The sequence below is a fragment of the Herpailurus yagouaroundi genome, unplaced genomic scaffold (genome assembly GCF_014898765.1).
Source record: "Herpailurus yagouaroundi ecotype Mexico unplaced genomic scaffold, PumYag 355, whole genome shotgun sequence".
Classification (NCBI taxonomy): domain Eukaryota; kingdom Metazoa; phylum Chordata; class Mammalia; order Carnivora; family Felidae; genus Herpailurus; species Herpailurus yagouaroundi.
In genome coordinates, this window is record NW_024412572.1 from 7,120,069 (window position 1) to 7,142,928 (window position 22,860).

General features: G+C 36.9%; 2 protein-coding genes across 14 annotated transcripts in view; both read left to right on the forward strand.

The window, feature by feature from the left end:
• ERC1 (ELKS/RAB6-interacting/CAST family member 1) overlaps positions 1 to 22,860 on the forward strand; it is a 520,536-nt gene that overhangs the window by 363,161 nt on the left and 134,515 nt on the right. The window lies entirely within an intron of this gene.
• Positions 10,759 to 11,439, forward strand: LOC121022061 (SRA stem-loop-interacting RNA-binding protein, mitochondrial-like). The gene is given in 2 exon segments (XM_040462891.1): positions 10,759 to 11,199; positions 11,201 to 11,439. Coding segments are annotated over 2 exon segments (333 nt in total). The 5' UTR covers positions 10,759 to 11,038; the 3' UTR covers positions 11,373 to 11,439.

Here is a 22,860-nt window from a genome sequence, read left to right on the forward strand (position 1 = left end):
TCAGCTGATACTCAGGAAACAGAGTATGTTGTGACATTTGTGGGATTTTGTTGTTATTTTTTGAGCAGTAGGAAAAAGTGTATTAGAGTATAAGATTAGAAAGTAAAAATAGTATGAAAGCTCTCTTTACAGAGGGGACATTCGAAAGTGAATGCCCCTGACATTTGTTTTTTTAATAGCTAGATAGTTTTGAAGTTTTTTGCTTTTTGTTTTTTTTGTTTTGTGGTTTTTTTCTAGACTTGGGGCCAGAATCAACTGAGGATGGTATTTTATAGTTCATAGTTTAGAATTGAGACAAGCACAATTGTTCATCTTTCGGTAGACTCTTGGCAGTTTTCAAATGTATTTTTTGAAATATATCATTGAAATACTAGGTTATATTTTAGTGCCAGTACTAGTGTGCTAGAGCCACAGTTTACTTTTTCAAACTGTGCTTACCTTATTAGTCAATTTAAAATGCACCCAAATCAAGGGGCGCGTGGGTAGCTCTATCCCTTGAGTGGCTGACTTTCGACTCAGGTCATGATTTCATGGTTTGTGAATTTGACCCCTGCGTCAGGCTCTGTGCTGACAGCTCAGAGCTTGGAGCCTGCTTTGGATCTGTGTCTGCCTCTCTCTCTGCCCCTCCCCTGTTCATACTCTGTGTCTCTCTCTCAAAAATAAATTTTTTTAACGTTATTATTCATTTTTGAGAGAGAGAGTGTGAGCAGGAGAAGGGCAGAGAGAGAGGGAGACACAGAATCTGAAGTAGGCTCCAGGCCTGGGGTTTGTACTCATGGACTGTGAGATCATGACCTGAGCCAAAGTTGGATGCTTAACCAACTGAGCCATCCAGGCACCCACCCCTGCAAAAATGTCTTTAAATGCATCCAAATCAAAATTAACTACCTTGAAGAGGGAAATTGAAGTAATATGGTAATTTCCAGGTAGAGAAATTCTGTAAAACTCAAACATGTCTGTTTTGATAATCCTTAAGAAGTATTTCCTACAAAATACTAAATAAATTTTGTGATTGTTATCAAGTTTCACATTACCCCAGAAAGTATTCATTTGTTGTCAGGTTAAGAATTCAAGGCTTTTCTAGAAGAGAACTTTTCGACATTTTTCAAATATTTCTCCAGTATGTTGATTCTTTAGAGTGTGATCCATTTTATTTATTTATTTTTTATTTTTATTCTCAAATTAGTTAACATACAGTGTAGTCTTGGCTTCAGGGGTAGAATCCAGTGATTCATCACTTACATGTAACACCCAGTGCTCATCCCAACAAGTGCCCTCCTTAATGCCCATCACGCATTTAACCCACTCCCCTACCTCCACCAACCCTCAGTTTGTCCTATGTATTTAAAGCATCTTTTGGGTGATCCATTTTAAAGCTTATCTGCAGTGTTTATTTATACTGTCTGGCAGGCCATGAAGGCTTGTAGCATTTCCTAGTGAGAAACAACTCCATGCATGACTGATGTAAGTGATCTGCCAACTGCCTCTTCCTGATTTGAGTGTCTTTTCTAGCAAGACACAGATGCTTGAAGTGAGCCCGAGGTCATTAAAAAGGAACATATCTGCCCCATTTGTTTACTGAAGCTTTAATATTTATTAATTAAAGAACTTTTATTATTGAATTCTTTCTAGGAAACTTGTTCAACTGTATGGTCAGTGGTAAAGTATCAGCTTAAGGAAAAAATTGTGCAATGTCTTAAAACATAATATGACAAGATTTACAAAGACCTGTGTCCCCTAAGATTTATAAGCAGTCATATTATCATCAACATGTAGTTTGTTTGTAGTTGCTGAGAATTCCCATAGTCCTTTCTTTTTTCTCTTTTTGATTCACTGGAAAGCTTTTGCCTCGATAGGTCTATGAATCTGTTATTTTAGTTTGCCTCGATCTCCAATTGCCATGCTCAAATTTTTGAACACCTCATGCATGTGTACAGTCCAGTCATTTTGATGACTTGGGAAGGTGTGAAGAGGCTAAGGAGCAAGACTCCGTATTTTCTCTTAGTCTGATTCTTATTGCAAAGGAATGTAGTAGAGCACTGCAGCTTTTTGTACCTATTGGCTGCATGTGCCCAAAACATAAACAGTCAAAGTAAGTCTTTATTGAATAAAAATAAATTTGCCTCGGGGCGCCTGGGTGGCGCAGTCGGTTAAGCGTCCGACTTCAGCCAGGTCACGATCTCGCGGTCCGTGAGTTCGAGCCCCGCGTCAGGCTCTGGGCTGATGGCTCAGAGCCTGGAGCCTGTTTCCGATTCTGTGTCTCCCTCTCTCTCTGCTCCTGCCCCGTTCATGCTCTGTCTCTCTCTGTCCCAAAAATAAATAAACGTTGAAAAAAAAAATTTTTTTTAAATAAATTTGCCTCAGTTGTATCACAGAAGATCAGGGCGTTGGGATCAGTTCTGTGGCCATCATGGGGAGCCCCAACACTTTTTCTCCAGGATTTCTTCAAGAAGAAGTATAAAATAATATTAGTATGTGATGGGCCTTTGATTTGGAAGCCTCAGTAAATTCGCAAACTGATATTGATTGTCTAGCTATAAACTGTTCAGCATCTTACTCATAAGTAGTTCTTTTTGATAACTGGGAATGTGGTTTTGTTTGTTTTAGTGGCTTTAAGCATTTTATTCAAAGAGTTGAGGACATAAAAAGATAGTTTGATGATTATATTTAGATGCTAATGTAAAAAGCCCTTAGGAGTTCAAAAATCATGCCTTTTACAACTGGTTATATTTCCAGTTTTCCCAAACAAGAGTATGGAATTATTGCCAGTCTTGGTTTAAAGTATACATGATACCTATATAAATCATACTGATTGCAGAATAGGTCTCCAAGCCCAAAGAATGCCCTGGCAACTTTGTCTCTAGGATTGCTCTAAATGGTGTTCCTTATTGAGTTATCTAGAGGGAAACCAGGTTCAGTCATTTGCTTTTTTATTTTAGGTACCGAATGGTGCTCTTGCTTTATGAGTTTTAAAGCCTGGGAAATTTGACACGGGGAATATTATTTTTTGAATGGGTAAATAAAGTTAGGGAAAAACAGGGAACAAAAGAGATAAAAGGATGCGATGCATTCAAATTTATTCTGTAGTTCTGTTACCATAATAATTCACTCAGAGGGGATTCATTTTGAATTTCGTATTTAGTGTTAAAAGGAACAGAGCTGGGGCCAGTGCAGGCCAGCACTGAGTAACAATGGTGGATTGAGATCTATTGTATTTTTAAGTGATTCCAGGGCTGTCCAGGTGTCCTGATTTAAAGGCTGCTTCTTGAGTCAGGAAATTGTATCTTGTTCTGAGGTTTACTGTAATAAAGTACACAGTCCTAGGGGATGGTACTGCTGGCCTCATGAATCACTTTACAGGCTGGCTATACTGACCCAAGCCTCATGATTTATTTATGTCATACCAGAGTAGGAATGGCAAATATGTAAGGCACACATGGTTTCTGGGATGGTTCTTTAACAGGAAAACTGTCATAAATCCAGAAAGTGAGATAGGGCAGAGCAGCCGCAGCTCATGTCATGTCCAAGAGATCTCTTCCTATTTTATAGTGATGTATAGTTCTAGAACTGGGTAAGTTTAGCATTTTGCTTGGAATGTGTCCTTGGGCTTTTTGTGTGCTATGTTTTAGTCCATCCAGTCTTCGATTTATTACTTACATCATCATCTGCATCTATGCTTGTGATTGCCAGTATTGCAACAAGATTAGAATTTTACCTAGCATTTGAACTTCATTTGATTCCCAGCACTAATAAAGAGATGCTCTTAGAATTGTATTTAGGATTTGTATGGCTAGTCAGATATTGAGCCAAAATGGACAAGATACTAATTAATTTTTCACCTTAATCTGAATGAAATCACGTTATTTTAATTAATCTTTTTATTTTGAGATGATTGTAGATTCTGTAGAATCACATATAGTTGTAAAAAATAATACAGAGAGATCCCCAGTTTCCCCAGCAGTAACATCTTACAAAACCAGGATGTGATATTGTGTACAGTATCACAACCAGGATATAGACTTTGATATAGTCAAGATACAGAACACTTCTATCACTACAGAGATCCCCTTTTATACTCACACCCACTTCCCTCTCACCCCACCTTCCTTGTTCTTGGCAGCCAATCTGTTTTCCGTTTTTATAATTTTCTCATTTCAAGAATGTTATATAAATGGAATCATACAGTGTATAATTTTTTCAGAGTGTTTTTTACTCCGCATAGTTATCTGGAGATTAATCCAGATTGTTGCATCTATCAGTAGTTCATTCCTTTTTATTACTGAGTGATATTCCATGGTATGGATGTGCTATAGTTTGTTTTACCGGTCACCTGTAGAAGGACATCTGAGTTGTTTCCTGTTTTTGTCTATTATGGAAAAAACCTATAGACATTTGTGTACAGGTTTTTGTATAACTTAAGTTTCTGTTTTTCTAGAATAAATGCCCAGATGTACAGTTTCTAGATGATATGGTAGTTGCATATTTAATATTTTAAGAAACTGTCAAACTGTTTTCCAGACTGGTAGCACCATATGACATTCCCAGCAGCAGTGTGTAAGTGATCCTGTTTTCCCACATCCTTGCTAGCATTTGGTGTTGTCTCTATTTTTATTTTAGCAGTTCTGATAATTGTATAATGCTAGCTCATTGTGGTTTTTACTTTGCATTTATCTAAGGGAGAATGATGTTGACTATCCTTTCATGTGGTTGTCATCTGTATATTCTTTTCAGTGAAATAATTCTTAATGTCTTTCCATTTTCTAATTAGAGAGTTTGTTTATTGTTGCATTTTGAGAGTTCTTTAGTCTACTCTTTTGTCAGATATGTGGTTTGCAAATATTTTCTCCCAGTCTGTATCATTCTCTAAACAGAGACTCTTAACCATGACTTTAGTTACTAAATATATTTGTTATATTAATTTTATTTTTTTAGGGCAGTTTTAGGTTAATAGCAAAATTGGGTGGAAAGTACAAAGAATCTTCATCACTGCCATCCCCATGTATACACAATCTCCCCCATCAATTGTGGGTACCAGGGTATATTTGTTACAATCAATGAAGCTACATTAATACATTGTTGTTACCCAGAGTCCATAGTTTATGTTAGAATTCGCTCATAGTTTTGTACATTCTGTGGGTTTTGAAAAATGTATAATGTTATGTATCACCCATTGTAGTATCATATAGAATAGTTTCACTGACCTAAAAATCCTCGTGCTCTCATTTATCTCTCTCTTTCCCTAGCCCCTGAAAACCATGTTTTTTTACTGTCTCCATAATTTTGCCTTTTCCAAAATGTGTAGTTGGAATTTTATAGTACGTACACTTTTCAAAATGGCTCTTTCATTTAGTAATATGTATTTGAGTTCTTGTCACATCTTTTTATGGCTTTTATAGCTCATTTCTTTTTAGTGCCAAATAATATTCCATTGTCTTGATCTACCACAATTTATCCATTTACCTACTGAAGGACATCTTACTTGTTTCCAGATTGTGACGATTATGAATAAGGCTGCTATAAACATCCCTGTCCAGGTTTTGGGATGTAAGTTTTATGTGAACATAAGTTTTCAGTTCATTTGGATAAATACTGAGGAGCATGATTGCTAGATTGTATGGTAAGAGTAAGGGTTAGTTTTTTGAGCAAGAAACTGCCAAACTGTCTTCAAAAGTGGCTGTGCAGTTTCTTATTCCCACCAGCAATGATGAGAGTCCGTTTTATTTCACCAGCATTTGACATTGTTTGTGTTTGGGATTTGGGCCATTCTAATAGGTGTGTAGCGATACCTCATTAGTGTTTTAATTTGTAGTTCTCTATTGACATATGATGTTGAACATTTTTTCATATATATATCTTCTTTATTTTACACATATTTTCTCCCAGTGTGTGGCTTGTCTTCTCAATCTCTTGATACTTGAAATTTTTAAACACATGTGTTTTATGAAATAATGGTATATGCTTATTTTACAACATTAAGTATCCAGAATACAGACTTATTTGCTTAAATTAAATAATTTAAGATTCTTTTGTTTTAATGGAGAGACAATATTAATGAAATGTAGAAGTAATTCTTAGATACACATGTTAACCAAATTGGAGTTTATTTTCCAATTTTATAAGTGTCATTTACAGATAACTTTTTAGAAGGAAACAAGCAATTCCTTTTTAAAATATAATTGAAGAGCTGATAAATAAATTACTACTTAGTGTGCACTGCCTCAAAAGGCCTCAAAATCCATTAGGCCACCAATTTCAACCCAGTACAACATATTGAAATTCCCTCTTCTCCCTGGAGTTTCAAAAGGGCTAAAGCTTCAACCTACCTTATTGTTTCACAGAGTTCTTAGGGCACTCCAGGCTCAGTCTACCAACAGACTTCACATGTACCCGTGTTCTAGTTACCTAGATTTCTCGGGGTAACATTTTAAGATGGAGGCCTTATCTTGGCTCAGTGCTTAATGTGACCTTTGTCACATACAAGACATTTAATGAATGTGTACTGAACTGAGCTGAACCACCAAGGGCAAGAGGAATTAGAAGACTGAATTTTAAGTGAAAAGGATGAAAAAGGCACTAAGAAAGGAAAGTATGTATTTGGGAAACAGGACAATTTTCAAATGACTAAAGCATCATGCTGGAACGTTTGGATTGTAGCCAAATTGTGAATGGTTTGATTGTCGTATAGCTTGTAAGTTTGTGTACTTTTACATAGAATGGTGAATTTTTATAGCTAGAAGATATTTAGAATTTATATTGTTAATCCAAAAAACGTCCAATTGAGATCTGTCACTAGATTCTCATAATTTCTCATTCTCCTATTCCTTCAGTCTTAGGTTCTTTTTAAATTTAACTTTATTTAATTTATTTTTTTAATTTACACCCAAGTTAGTTAGCATATAATGCAACAATGATTTCAGGAGTAGATTCCTTAATGCTCTTTACCCATTTAGCCCATCCCCCCTCCCAAACCCCTCCAGTAATGCTCTGTTCTCCATCTTTAAGAGTCTCTTATGTTTTTGTTCTCTTCCCTGTGTTTATATTATTTTTGTTTCCCTTCCCTTATGTTCATCTGTTTTGTATCTTAAAGTCCTCATATGAGTAAAGTCATATGATATTTGCCTTTCTCTGACTAATTTTGCTTCACATAATACTCTCTAGTTCCATCCATGTAGTTGCAAATAGCAAGGTTTCATTCTTTTTGATTGCCGAGTAATACTCCATTGTATATCTATATACCACATCTTCTTTATCCATTCATCCATCGATGGACATTTGGGCTTTTTCTGTACTTTGGCTATTGTTGATAGTGCTGCTATAAACATTGGGATGAATGTGCCCCTTCGAAACAGCATAGCTGTATCCCTTGGATAAATCCCTAGTAGTGCAATTGCTGGGTCATAGGGTAGTTCTATTTTTAATTTTTTGAGGAACCTCCATACTGTTTCCAGAGTGGCTGCACCAGTTTGCATTCCAATTTTTTTTTAATGTTCATTTATTTTTGTGGGGAGGGGCAGAGAGAGGGAGAGGGAGACACAGAATCCGAATCAGGCTCCAGGCTCTGAGCTGTCAGCACAGGTCTCAGTGTGGAGCTTGAACTCCAAAGCTGTGAGATCATGACCTGAGCCAAAGTCAGATGCTTGACCAACTGAGCCACCCAGGCACCACCCCCCCCCACCCCCCGCTTCAGTCTTAGGTTGTTAAAGCAAGTATCCTCAAGTGTACTGGCACATGCAACCAGAATTCACAGAAATTTGCAAAAACTAGAAACACATAATTAGAGATTATCTGGAATATTTTTTGAGACTATTACACTGCTTTTGTTGCTTTCTCTCTTTTTGTTTTTTCAAAGTACATCCAAATAAAACTTCTTATATTCATCATCTCCTGTGTAAGACAATGTGTGTTTATAATAGAACAGTTTTGAAATACCTTCTTTTTCACATGTAATATTAAATGCCAATTCAACACGTGTACTCAATCCAGTCTCTTAGTTCTCATCGTGATAAAATTCTAGGGTATGAGAAGCAATTAAGTCTTCTTACACAGATGTGTACTTGGGCAAATCAAATAATCAACTATAAATTAATATATAATGTTATAATGTTATTGTAGTTGTTTTTACAACTTCACAAAAAGCTTTTAATTTTCTTGTCTTGCTAGAAGAGTAGCAGAGATAAAATGTATTAAGAATTCCTGCGCTGGGGGTGCCTGGGTGGCTCAATTGGTTAAGCATCCAACTCATGATCTCAGCTGAGGTCTTGACTCAGGGTCATGAGTTCAAGCCTCACATTGGGTTCCATGTTGGGTGTGAAGCCCACTTAAAAAACAAACAAACAAACAAACAAAAAAACAGAATTCCTCCTCTGCAGAGAATGTAACAGAAACTACAATAGGCGAACGTGGGTGGCTTAGTTGGTTAAATGATCTCGCAGTTCAGTTCATGAGTTCAAGCCCTGCATCAGGCCCTGTGCTGACAGCTTGGAACTTGGAGCCTGCTTCAGATTCTGTGTCTCCTTCTCTCTCTGCTCCTACTTAGCTCATACTCTGTCTCTCTCCCTCTCTCTTTCAAAAATAAATAAACATTAAAAAAATAATAAAAAAAGAAACTACCATAGAGCAGATAACAACTCCAATCCAATCAATAGATAATAATAAGCCCCTTTGTCAACTGTGATACAATTCACTAGAAGTTATTTCGTTTTGCCTCCTCTGACTCAAGCAAGAACATTCCCCAATAATGTTATATTTTAATCTCCACAAAATTTAATAGTATAGTCTAAACATGAAAGAGCCATAGAAGAGGCACATTTGTTTTTTGTACTGTTTATAGTAATTTCTTAAGCCTTACTCTGTTCTCCAAAATAACCAAAGAAGGAGTTCCAACATCAATTAACTATTGTTTAATTGAGATCGTAAGAATAGGCTTTATACATGTACAGCTTACAGATTGCTTTAAATAAGATATCAGGGAAAGGGAGTTGAGTTCAAGATGGTGGCATAGGAAGTTCATAAATTCACTCCCATGGACAGCTACATATGGAATAATTTCCTCTGGAAAAGGCCAGAAAACTGGATGAGCAGAGCCCCCACACAAAAGGACAGCATCAAGATGCGTAGGAGAGGCAGAGACACTGTCTTGCCAAAAAAGACCCATCCTATTTGGAGCAGTTCACAGTCATGAGGGATCTCAAAAATACTGAACTATTCTCTCATGATGCTCCATATCAGGCATGCCAGCTCTTAAATCCTGCACAAGAGAGATAAGACCCCTAAATGCCAGGTTTTGAAAAACAAGGACTATGAAAACCGTAGATTTATAGGGAACAGAGACCTCCCCTCCCCCAAAGGGCTCACTCACAGACTCATTCTCCCTGAAACCTAATTCAAAAATACCAATTTGAAAAGCATGTAGACCGGTTGTGGAGGAGACTCACTTACTAATCTTAAAATGCCTACTGGAGAGGTAGGAAGCTTTTGGGACTTTTTTCATGGATGGAATCATTGGCAGATCCAATTGTAATTTCATCCTGCCTTTCCATTGTCACAGCCAGTAGATGCCATTTTGGAACTGTCCCTCTACCCTGCTGGAGTCAGTGAGTGTGCCCTGCTGAGAACTCTGCCCCACATCCTCGTGCAAGGATGTGTCACAGCCTAGCCCACAACTACTTTCCAATGCCAGTCATATATTGGAGCTAGGCTGGGCAATAACCTTGCCAACCACTACACAACAGATATGGCCACATTTAGTAGATGGGAGTGCACATCCCACACAGGAGACATCCCTTGAGTGCCTAGGTTTGGTCGTCAGAGGGGATTACATTTCTGGGATCCATGTACCATCTCCTTAAAAAGGTGGCTCCTTTAAGATTGGGAGAGATATATCTTTTGCCTAATACATAGAAACAAAGTTGGGCAAAATGAGACAGAGGATAATGTCTCAAATGAAAGAACAAGACAAAACATTGGAGAAAGACATTAATGTAATGGAGATAAATCATCCACCTGGTAAAGTGTTCAAAGTAATGGTCATAAAGATGCTCACCAAACTCAGCAGAAGAATGACTGAACACAGTGAGATCCTCAACAAAGAGAAAACATAAGCTTCAAACAAGTTACAGAGCTGAAGAATATAATGACTGAACTGTAAAGTACACTAGAAGGAGTTTAACAGCACAGTGGGTGAAACTGAAGATCAAGATCAGCAAATTGGAAGACAAAGCAGTAGAACATACCCAGATAAAGCAGCAAAACAAAAAAGAATTTTTAGAAGTGAAGATAAATTCACTTTGGGGACAGTTTCAAGTAGAATAACATAAGGCTCCCAGAAGAAGAGAGAAAGGGCTAGAAAACTATTTGAAGAAATAAAGGCTGGAAACTTCCCTAATCTGGGAATGGAAACAGACATACAGGTCCAGGAAACCCAGAGAGTTCCAAAAAAGATGAACACAAAGCAATCCACACCAAACACATTACAATTAAAATGGTAAAAGTTAGAATCTTAATAAGTTTTAATAAAAATTTTTTAACATTTATTTATTGTTGAGAGACAGAGAGAGGAGACACAGAATCCAAAGCAGGCTCCAAACATATTGCAATTAAAATGGTAAAAGTTAGAATCTTAATACATTAAAAAAAATTTTTTTTAACATTTATTTATTATTGAGAGACAGAGAGCATGAGCATGGGAGGGAGAGACAGAGAGAGGAGGAGACACGGAATCTGAAGCAGGCTCCAGGCTCTGAGCTGTCAACACAGAGCCCAACGTGGGGTTCGAACTCATGAACTGCGAGATCATGACCTGAGCCGAAGTCAGACGCTCAGCCAACTGAGCCACCGAGGCACCCCAAAGTTAGAATCTTATAAGCAGCAAGATAAAAACAACTTAATATATACAAGGGAAACTCCATAAGGCCATCAGATTTTTCGGCAGAGATGTTGAAACCAGAAGAGAATGGCATCCAACAAAGAGTTCTCAACCTAGCAAAATTATCATTCAGACTTGAGGGAGAGATTAAGAGTTTTCCAGACAGATCTAAAGATGGCAACTTCATTAGTGAGGGACTCTGTGGCACTGTGCATGAGTACTAGCCCTCCTGTGGCTTCTGTCGGAAAAATTCCCTGGACCGCAGCCTCGAGTGAGCTGAGAGAACACTTTGCCCAGTTTGGCCATATATGAAAGTGCACTGTATCTTTTGACAAAGACTGGATTTTACAGAGGCATGGGTTGGATTCAGTTTTCGTCAGAAGAAGAACTTCAGAGTGCACTACAACAAGAATACCATATTATTGGTGGAGTAAAGCTCCATATTCAAGCTCAGAGACCAAAAGCTTTGCAGGGGAATCAAAGATCTGATGAAGAGAAGGATTTTTGAGACTATTTTGAGACTATTACTACAAGCAAAAGTTAAAGGAGTTCATCACTACTCAACTGACCTTATAAGAAATGATAAAGGGACCTCTCTAAACTGGGTGGTGGGGGGGGACGGAGGGGGGACACTAATTAATTACAAGAAAACATAAGAAACTAAAAATCTCACTGGAAAAGGTAAATATGTAGTAAAAGTAATGGCTCAATCACTTAAATATGAAGGTTAAAAGACAAAAATAGATGGGGCGCCTGGGTGGCGCAGTCAGTTAAGCGTCCGACTTCAGCCAGGTCACGATCTCGCAGTCCATGAGTTCGAGCCCCGCGTCGGGCTCTGGGCTGATGGCTCAGAGCCTGGAGCCTGTTTCCGATTCTGTGTCTCCCTCTCTCTCTGCCCCTCGCCCGTTCATGCTCTGTCTCTCTCTGTCCCAAAAATAAATAAACGTTGAAAAAAAAATTAAAAAAAAAAAAAGACAAAAATAGAAAAATTAAAACTACAATAATTAGTTAAGTTTAGGCATTAGGGATGCTCAGAAATGAAAAGATGTAAAATGTGTCATCAAAAAAAGATTGCATGGGCAAGAGGGCAGGAATGTAAAATTATGGAGTGTGTTCAAATTTAACTTGCTGTCAACTCAAAATATATTTTGTTCTAGGGGCACCTGGGTGGCTCAGTCGCTTGAGCATCCACCTCAGCTCAGGTCATGATCTCTAGTTCATGGGTTCAAGCCCTGCATCAGGCTCAATGCTAACAGCTCAGAGCCTGGAGCCTGCTTTGGATTGTGTGTCTCCCTCTCTCTTTGCCCCTCCTCCGCTCACTCTCATACTCAGTCTCTCTCTCTCTCTCAAAAATGAACATTAAAAAAAAATAGATCGTTCTGTACATAGGAAGCTATATGTGAACTTGTCAGTAACCACAAAACAAAGACTTAAATACCGAAAAGCACATGAGAAAGGACAGACAGAAAGCAATTCCCAAAATGGCAGTAAGTACATACCTATCAATAATTACATCATTACCATATATATGTGTGTGTGTGTGTGTGTGTGTGCGCGCGCGCGTGTATTTATATTTATATAAATGTTTATTTTCTTTTTTTTTAAATTTTTTTTTTCTTCAACGTTTTTATTTATTTTTGGGACAGAGAGAGACAGAGCATGAATGGGGGAGGGGCAGAGAGAGAGGGAGACACAGAATCGGAAGCAGGCTCCAGGCTCCGAGCCATCAGCCCAGAGCCTGACGCGGGGCTCGAACTCACGGACCGCGAGATCGTGACCTGGCTGAAGTCGGACGCTTAACCGACTGCGCCACCCAGGCGCCCCATAAATGTTTATTTTCAAGAGACACAGAGACATAGTGGGGAAGGAGCAGACAGAGAGACATAGAGGGACAGAGAATCCAAAACAAGCTCTGTGCTAACAGCACAGAGCCTGATGTGGTGCTCAAACCTGTGAACTGTGAGATCATGACCTGAGCCAAAGTCAGACGCTTAACTGACTGAGCCACTTGGGCATTCCATTAATTGCTTTAAATATAGAGACTAAACCCCAGTCAAGAAATTGAGTGGTGAGGGGCATCTGTATGGTTCAGTCGATTAAGCATCTGACTTTAGCCCAGGTCATGACCTCATGGTTCGTGAGTTTGAGCCCTGCATTGGGCTCTCTGCTGTCAGCACAGAGCCCACTTTGGATCCTCAACCCCACCTTCCTCAGCTCCTCTCAAAAATAAACATTAAAGAAAAAAAGAAATTGAGTGATGAATGGGTAAATAAAAACAAGACCCATCTCTATGCTGCCTATTAGAGACTCACTTCATAAGTAAGGACACATAGAGACTGAAAGTGAAGGGATGTAGAAACTATACAAATGGAAACATAAAACTGGCGTAGCTATACTCACAGCATACAAAACAGGTTTTAAAACAAGACTGTCATGGGGCACCTGAGTGTCTCAGTCGGTTGAGTGTCCGACATCAGCTCAGGTCATGATCTTGCAGTCTGTGAGTTCGAGCCCTGCTTCGGGCTCTGTGCTGACAGCTCAGAGCCTGGAGTCTGCTTTGGATTCTGTGTCTCCCTCTCTCTCTGCCCCTCCCCCGTTCATGCTCTGTCTCTCTCTCTCTCTCTCTGTCAAAAATAAACATTAAAAATTTTTTTTAAATAAAAAAAAGACTGTCATAATAAACAAATAAGGATATTACATAATGATAAAGGGATTAATCCAACAAGAAGGCATAACACTTATAAATATATATGCACCCAACATAGGAGTACTACGGTATATAAAACAAATATCAAGGGACCTAAGAGGAGAAATTGACAGCAATACAACAATAAAGGACTTTACTTCTCCTTTACATCACTGGGTAGATCATTTAAAGAATCATTGGCCTTAAATGACACATTAGACCAACAGAACATTCTATCCAAAAGCAACAGAATGCACATTCTTCTCAAGTGCACATGAAACAGTCTCCAGATAGATCATGTTAGGCTGCAAAACAAGTTTAAATAAATTCAAGAAGATTATATTAGGCATCTTCTCTGAACACAGTGGTATGAATCTGAAATGAATCATAAGAAAAGTGGAAAAACCACAGAAATGTGGACATCAACCAGCATTCAACTGAATAACCAGTGGGTCATCAAAGAAATCAAAGAAATCAAACTTACCTAGAGACAAATGAAAACAGAGATGCAACATATAAAAATCTTTGAAATGCAGCAAAAGTGGTTCTTAGAAAGAAGATCATAGCAATAAAGATCTAACAAGAAACAGGAAAAATCTCAAACAATCTAACTTTACACCTAGAAAAAGAAAAACAAATGAAGTCCAAAATCAGTCAAAGGAAGGAAATTATAAGGATCAGAGCAGAAATACATGAAATAGAGACTCAAAGAAACACACAAAAACAAAAGAAAAAGATCAATAAAACAATAAGGTGGTTCTTTGAAAAGATAAACAAAATTGACACACCTTTGGCTAGGCTAATCAATAAAAAAATAGAACAAGCTTTAATAAAATCAGAAGTGAAAGAGGAAAAGTTAAACCGACACCACAGAAATGCAAAGAATCATAAGAGACTACTATGAACAATTTTATGCCAAAAATCTGGATAACCTTAAAGAAATTGATAAATTCCTATAAGCATACAATCTTCCAAGCCTGAATCATGAAGAAATAGAAAATCTTTATACTAATAAAGAGATTGAATCAGTAATCAAAAAAACCAACAAACAAGAGTCCAGGACCACACGGCTTTACTGGTGAATTCTACCAGGCGTTGAAAGATTTAATACTTACTCTTCTCAAACTGTTGCAAAAAAAAGAAGAGGAAAGAACATTTCCCAACTCATTTTATGAAGCCAGCATTACCATGATACCAAAATCAGACAAAGATACCCCCCCCACACACACACACAATTACAGGCCAGTATCATTGATGAACACTGATGGAAAAATTCTCAACAAAATATTAGCAAACTGAATTCAGTAATACGTTAAGAGGACCAAATACCATGATCAGATAGGATTTATTCCAAGGATGTAAGGATGGGTCAATATCCACAAGTCAATCAACTTGATACACCACAGTAACAAAATGAAAAAATACTGTCATCCTCTCAATAAATGCAGGAAAAGCATTTGACAGAATTCAACATCCTTTTATGGCAGAAACTCAACAAACTATGTATAGAATAAACATACATCAACATAATAAAGGCCATATCTGACAGACCTACAACTAACATGATACTCTGATGAAGAAGCTGAAAGCTTTTTCTCTAAGATCTGGAACAAGACAAGGATGCCCACTCTTACCACTTTTATTTAACATAGTATTGGAAGTCCTAGCCATAAAAATTAGGCAAATAAAAAAAAAAAATAAAAGACCTCCAAATCTGAAAGGAAGAAATAAAACTATTTACAAATAACACCATACTATACATTAAAAACCCAAAAGACTCCACCCAAAAAATGTTAAAACTAATAAATGAATCCAGCAAAATAGCAGTATATAAAATCAACTTACAGAAATCAGTGGCATTTCTATACACTAATAATGAATTACCAGAAAGAGAAGAAAACATTCCCATTTACAGTTACATCAAAAAGAATAAAATAACCAAGAAAAAATTTAACCAAGGAGGTGAAAGACCTGTATGATGAAATTGAAGAAGACACAAATAATGGAAAGATATTCCATGCTCATGGATTGCACGAATTAATATTATTAAAATGTCCATACTACCCAAAGGAATCTATGGATTCAGGGCAATACCTATCTAAATTCCAATGGCATTTTTCACAAAACTAGAAGAAATAATTCTTTTTTTTTTCAATATATGAAGTTTATTGTCAAATTGGTTTCCATACAACACCCAGTGCTCATCCCAAAAGGTGCCCTCCTCAATACCCATCACCCACCCTCCCCTCCCTCCCACCCCCCATCAACCCTTAGTTTGTTCTCAATTTTTAAGAGTCTCTTATGCTTTGGCTCTCTTCCACTCTAACCTCTTTTTTTTTTTTTTTTTAGAAGAAATAATTCTAAAACTGGTATGGAAACGCAAAAGATCCTGAGTAACCAAAGAAATCTTGAGAAAGAATAACAAAGCTGAAAAAATCACACTCCCTAGTTTCAAACTATACTACAAAGCTATAAAATAGTGTGATATAGGGCATAAAACAGATATACAGATCAGCAGAAAGAATTGAGGTCCCAGAACTAAACTCAGACATATATGGACAACTAATTTACAACAAAGGCACCAAGAACATGCAATGGAGAAAGGACAATCTTTTCAGTAAATGATATTAGGAAAACTGGACAGCCACATGCAAAATAGTGAAACTAGGCCACGATCTTACACCATCCACAAAAATTAACTCAAAATGTATTAAAGACTTGAATGTTAGACTTGAAAACATAAAATACCTGGAATAAAACATAGTTGATAAATGTTGATATTGGTCTTAGTGGTATTTTTGTGGATCTGACTCCAGAGGCAAGGGAAACAACCAAAAATAAATAAATGGGATTATATCAAACTAAAAAGCTGCACAGTGAAAGAACCATCATCAAAACAAAAGGGATACATAGTAAATGGGAAATGTTTTTGTAAATCATATATCCAACAAGGGATTAATATCCATATTATATGAAGAACTCATACAACACAACGACAAAAAAAACAATTAAAAATGGATAGACGTTCTGAAAAGACATTTTTCCAAAGAGACATAGAGATGGCCAACAGGCACATGAAAGGTTGTTCCGTGTCACTAATGATTAGGAGAGTGTAAATTCAAATTATAATGCAGTATTACCTCATACCATTTAAAATGGCTATTACAACTGTTATCAAAAAGACTAGAAATAAGGAATGTTGAAGAGGATGTGGAAAAAAAGGATATCTGATACACTCTTGGTGGGAATGTAAAATTGGTATAACCACTAGGGAAAACAGTGTAGAGATTAATAAAAAAAAAATTAAGAATAGAACTACCATATGAACCAGCTCTGGGTACTTATTCAAAGAACTCATAAATGCTGATTTGAAAAAGTATATTAAAAAGAGGTATGTTTATTGTAGCATTATTTATAATAACTAAGAAATGGTAACAGCCTAAATGTTCCTTGATGGGTTAATGGATAAAGAAAATATTGTGTATGTGTGTACACACACATACACATACATACATACATACATACATACATACATACATACAAACATACATACATATAATTGATCCCTTTACTCATTTTGCCCACTTTCACCCTCCTCCTCTGGTAGCCACTAATCTGTTACCTATATCTATCTATATATCAATATAGATATAGATAATGAGTTTTTCTGTATTTTGTTATGTTTTTTCATTTGTTTTGATTTTTTTAGATTCCACATATGGATGAAATCTTATGGTATTTGTCTTTCTTTGTCTCACTTATTTCACTTAGCATAACATCTTCAAAGTACATCCATGCTGTTGTAAATGGCAAGATTTCTTTTTTTTCATGGCAGAGTAGTATTTCACTGTGTGTGTGTGTGTGTGTGTGTGTGTGTGTGTGTGTGTGTGTGTCTACTCCTCAACCTTTTTCAATATGGCTTCTACTCCTAGCCATGAAACTGCTTTCCACAGTAACTAGAAATATTCTAAAAACTAAATCAAATGGAAATTTTGCATTCCTTATTTTGACTTGTTTATAAACACTTTAAAGTATTTGATGACTTCTTATTGCTTGAAACATATTTTCTTTGGCTTTCAAGATACCACTGTCTTCTTGTTTTCTTATTCCTCTAAGACTGTCCCCCCCCCCCCCTTAGTTCTTTTATAGACTGTTACTCTACCAGTGCTATATGCCTCTCTTCTGATCTTGGTGGTTTCATTATTTCAGCTACCTTCTTTACTGACCATTTCCACATCCATCTTTAATTCAGGGCCTGGCCCCAGGCCTATCAGTACAACTGCCTACTAGATATCTCTTTTCTCAAATTCATAGGGTTATTGTAAGGATTAAATTACTCAATCTATTTAAAATGCTTAACAGAGTAGCCAACTCTGTGGTAATCAAGTTGGCTGTATTGATCATGGTGAATTTTTTCCCAGTGCATTTATATTCTTTTATTCATTCTTTTGAGATCGTTGGCTTATTGTTAAGTCATCATATTCCAAACTGTTTTCTTGGAATACTGGTATTCCTACAGTTGTTTATTGGTATTCCCCAGAAAACTGAGGAAGTAGGGTTCCGTGGTCACCTAGGTTTGGAAAATGGCTTATAAAAGAGTTGGCACCAGATAGTAAATATGTTGAACTTTGGGGACAATTTGGTGTCTGTCACAACCACTCTGATTTTCTGTTGCCTTGCTAAAGCAGTCATAGAAAATACATAAACAAATGGATATGCTTTTTCCCATTTGTAATTTGTTTATGGACACTGAAAATTGCATTTCAAATCATATTCATAAAATATACTACAAATGACATTATGTCATAAAAGTATTTTGGGGGGGGCACCTGGGTGGTCACTCTGTTAAGCATCCAACTTTGGCTCAGGTCATGATCTCAGGGCTTGTGAGTTCGAGCCCCATGTCGGGCTCTCATCTGTCAGCACAGAGCCTGCTCTGGATCTTCCATCTCCTTCTCTCTCTGCCCCTCCCCTACTTGCTCTCACTCTCTCAAAAATAAATAAACATTTAAAAAATAAGGTAAATTTCCCATAACATAAAATTAACCATTTAGAAAAAAATAATTTTCTTTTTGTGGTTTCAGCCACTTAAAAATGTAAAAGCTATTTGCTTACAGGCTGTATGTCAACAGATGGTTAGTCTGATTTGGCCTGTGGGCAGTAGTTTGGCTACCCCTGCTTTAAAATGTAGCCTCCCATTAAAGATGTGTAACCTACACCATAAAAAGCTCTTGTGAGTTCTTCACCAGGGTACTATTATGCCCAGTGTTCCTTCTATTTATTTGACCATGGAAATCTTTTTTTCATGGGACATTTGTTAACATCTCTTTCCGTACTTCCGTGGAATACACTTTTGAGAAATACTGACTTAAAGAACAACTGTGTGTGCTAGAAGTGAAATTTGGGGCTGTGGAACAGACTGGAAATAAGAGAAGGTATCTTGTCTTTATTACTCCTTTGATCAGGTGAGCTAACCAGTCATAGAGAGGATGCACTATGGAAAATGGAATTACCCCTATAAGGAAGGCACCAGTTAGGTGCTATAGCCAAGTCAGATTGGCTGAGTTGAAGGTAGACTTGATAACATTTATGCCATCAATCAGCTTTCAGAAATAGAGAAAATGCATATATTGCTATAACATAAGACAAAGTAGAGGGACTCTAAGAGAAATAAAATATTCAATTGAGGAGGAAGAGGCCCAGAGGCTATAAACAAAATATAATCAGTTATAGTTATCATTTTCTCTAGTTTTAAAATCTTTACTGTGTGTGTGTGTGTGTGTGTGTGTGTGTGTGTGTGTGTGTGTGTTTGCATTTAAGTAATCTCTACACCCAGTATGAGGCTCAAACTTATAACTCTGAGATCAACAGTCTTACACTCCTCTGACTGAGCCAGCCGGGAGTCCCCGACCCAAATTTTTTATTTAAGTTTACATATAGTAAAATCCCAAAACTTGTTTCGAAATCATATTTTCAGGGCCTGGGTGGCTCAGTCAGTTGTGCATCCCGACTTCAGCTCAGGTCATGATCTCACGGTTTGTGAGTTCGAGCCCCATGTCAGGCTCTGTGCTGACAGCTCAGAGCCTGGACGGAGCCTGCTTCAGATTCTGTGTTCCTCTGTTTCTCTGCCCCTCCCCAGCTCACACTCTGTCTCTCTCTCTCTCTCAAAAATAAATATTAAAAAAATATATATATTTTCAGTGGTCGTTTTCCTATATCTTTGAGAAGTAAGTGTGTGACTTAGTAAGCAGTGATGTTTATTGCTTTACTACTTTTGAGTAATATTTTTCCTACTAAAAATAATACCATTGCTATGCAGAAAATGTCAAAAAACACTTATCAGAAAATTCTGCATTTCCCATTGTTTTATGCCTACTGTAATCATATGCCATATATATATATATATGAAAAATTAGGTATAATAACCATGCTTTTCAAATTATGTTTGGCATTTTACAAGTAGCTAGAACCTAAGAAGAGATGCAGAGAAGGTGGGATCATCCAAGCTGGCAACAATAATAATTCATCTGCCAAATGCAGGCACAACTCCTTGCCCATGCCTATAGAATTTCTCCACCAGATGTTTCATTCCAAAGCTGTGTTGGAGAGGAGTTGCTCTTACAATTTTTGCCAACAAATTAATAGCAGATGGATAATACAATTGTTGAATAATTAACAGAGGAAAGTAATAAATTACTGAATTTGTTTTCGTCTATTTTGGCCAATAAATGCTTTTGATCGCCTTCAAGATCTCAGCAACACCAGTATCTCTAGTCCTCTCTCAGCACACCTCACATTAGTAATCTATATGCCTGCAAATTTTATATATTTCATCTATAACCTGAGGAATATTGTGAGTATTTAGTCATGGGAACAGTACCCACTTTTTTCAGGCAGTGTACCAACAATTCAAACGTTACATGTTATGTATAATGTTGGATATTGGATATTTGGTGAAATCAAGACACACTTAGCTCTGGATCATTCTGCAAGGTGGAGAAATGAGTGCCATGATACCATCGGCATTCTTCTAGCAAATGTCATAGCAAACAGACTTGGAATGCAGTGGAAGTTTAAAAAAAAAAAAAAAAGCAAGCTTCCACGGTAGCAGAGTGTGGACAGCTGGTATGGACATGTTATCCATCTATGACTGGAAAAGGTTAACTAAACAGTGGGACAGTGACAAAGTACAGGGATTAATTGCTTAAAGCATTCAATAATTCTTAAAACAGACATCTAAATAAATGGAGGTATGCTGGAGTTTGAATTCTGAGAAACAATGTTAAGAGTTTATTTTCCTTTGGAAATAGAGACATCCTTAAGAAGACACAATAAATGGTATAGCCTGAAAGTGTGAGTAGGACAATAACAGGTGTGCCTTATTTTGAAGGGACTACATCATTATAAGAGAGGTTCATATTCTGAAATTTTCTGTTCATATTACACCATTAACCTTGAGGCAGAACAGACATACTATTATGAAACAGTAAAGACAAAATAAAAAAAAAACAATATAAATCTTTTTGTACATATCATCCCCAGATGTTACTGTGAACCCACCACTTAGCTTCATCTCTTGAGGCTCATGCTAAGCTGTTCCCCCCACCCCCAGCACTTCCAGCAGAAATCAGTGGGTTTAAGAACATAATTCACTAGGGATTTTGATAGGATTTGAATAATCCCCAACAAAAACTCCCTTGACTGCCAGCTATTTTTAAAGACAGAGATTTAGAAGTAGAAGATTCTGAGTTCACCTGTCAGTCTTGTGATGGCCCTTGCCATAAAGGAGGAAATTTGCCTATGAATGCATTATGAGATGTTTGCCTAAACCTTTTTTCAAATAATCTGTTGGGTAGAATTACACTGCAGAAGTCATCTCTGCATGATATTTCTGAGTCCAGTGCTGGTCAATATTATTAATGTCTGCAGTATCATCAGAACTTAAGAGTTTAAAATAACTGGTTATTTTCACTATAGAATTAGAAGGTTTTTATGTATTTATTGAATTAGGAACAGTAAATGCAAATACTAAATAAAAATTGAGGCTTGGCAAGCATGTGAGGAATCAGGGGTACCTATAATACCTTACTGTTGGTCTTTTAAATTAGTTCATCTTTCTGTAAAGTAGTGGGTCTCAAAATTACCTTGACTGCTTCTTAAAAGTTATAGATGCCCATCCTTTGAAATTCAGGTGTAGTAGGTCAGCAGTAGAGCAGAGACTCCCATTTTTAATAATTTATTTTATGTTGGAGAACCAAATAATGGAGAACCATTATTTGTAAGGCAAGTCTGAAACATTTTTAAAGTTATACAACTTTCCACAGCTATTGACCTAATCATTCTTGAGCTCTTCTTGGCTTTTGCAGGTAAATCTATTTCCCTCTCATAGCTGTTTTCCTCAGTAGACACTTTGGATTGCTTTTCATGTTCTAAGAATTTGCTTATCCATTTTCTCTTTATATTACACTTTGCCATAACTCTTGTATTTTCAAGGTTAGGATTTGTTTCTATTTGTTGTTATCCTGATATTTGAGAGTGATTTTTCTAAAGGAGAAGGGAGCTGAGATGTTTTTGGTCTGCCATCTTGAAATAAGGAATCCATAATTTTAATTAGAACTCTATTAGAGTTTTTTTAAAATTTTGACCAGGAGGGAAAAAGAGAAGGCATAGAAGTTTAGGGAAAAGTAGGGTCGGTGGAGTCTTTTTTTTTTCTTTTAAGATGAACATCAATAATTGTAGCATGAGGAATTGTAGCATGAACAGTGAGTCATTTTAGATCAAATAAAACATATGTTTTTATTTATATGAGTTCTCTCTGGAAATAGCTGGACATTAGGTAGAAATCACTTCTATACAGAACCAGAGATAGGGACAACTCACTCTAATGAACTGTGACTACATAAAGAACAAAGTCTAAATTCTTACCTAAATGATATTGTTTTCCTTTCTGTATCTGTTTCATTAGAAGTTGTAGTTCATTTTAATTTCATTGTGGTAAGTACACTTTTTTTTTTTTTTTTTTAAGAGCGGGAACATGAGCAGGGGGAAAGGGCAGAGAGAAAGAGAGAGAGAGAATGAATCTTAAGCAGGCTCTACATTCAGCACAGAGCCTGACGTGGGGCTTCATTCCATGACCCTGGGATCATGACCTGAGCCAAAATCAAGAGTTAGACGCTCAACCAACTGCATAAAATATTGAAGGGAGTTTTGATCTCTGCATATCTGGATATCACAAAAAAATACATCACTCACTAGAATCTTTTAATATGGAGATTATGTAGATGCATTTTATATACAGTTTGGTATTTGA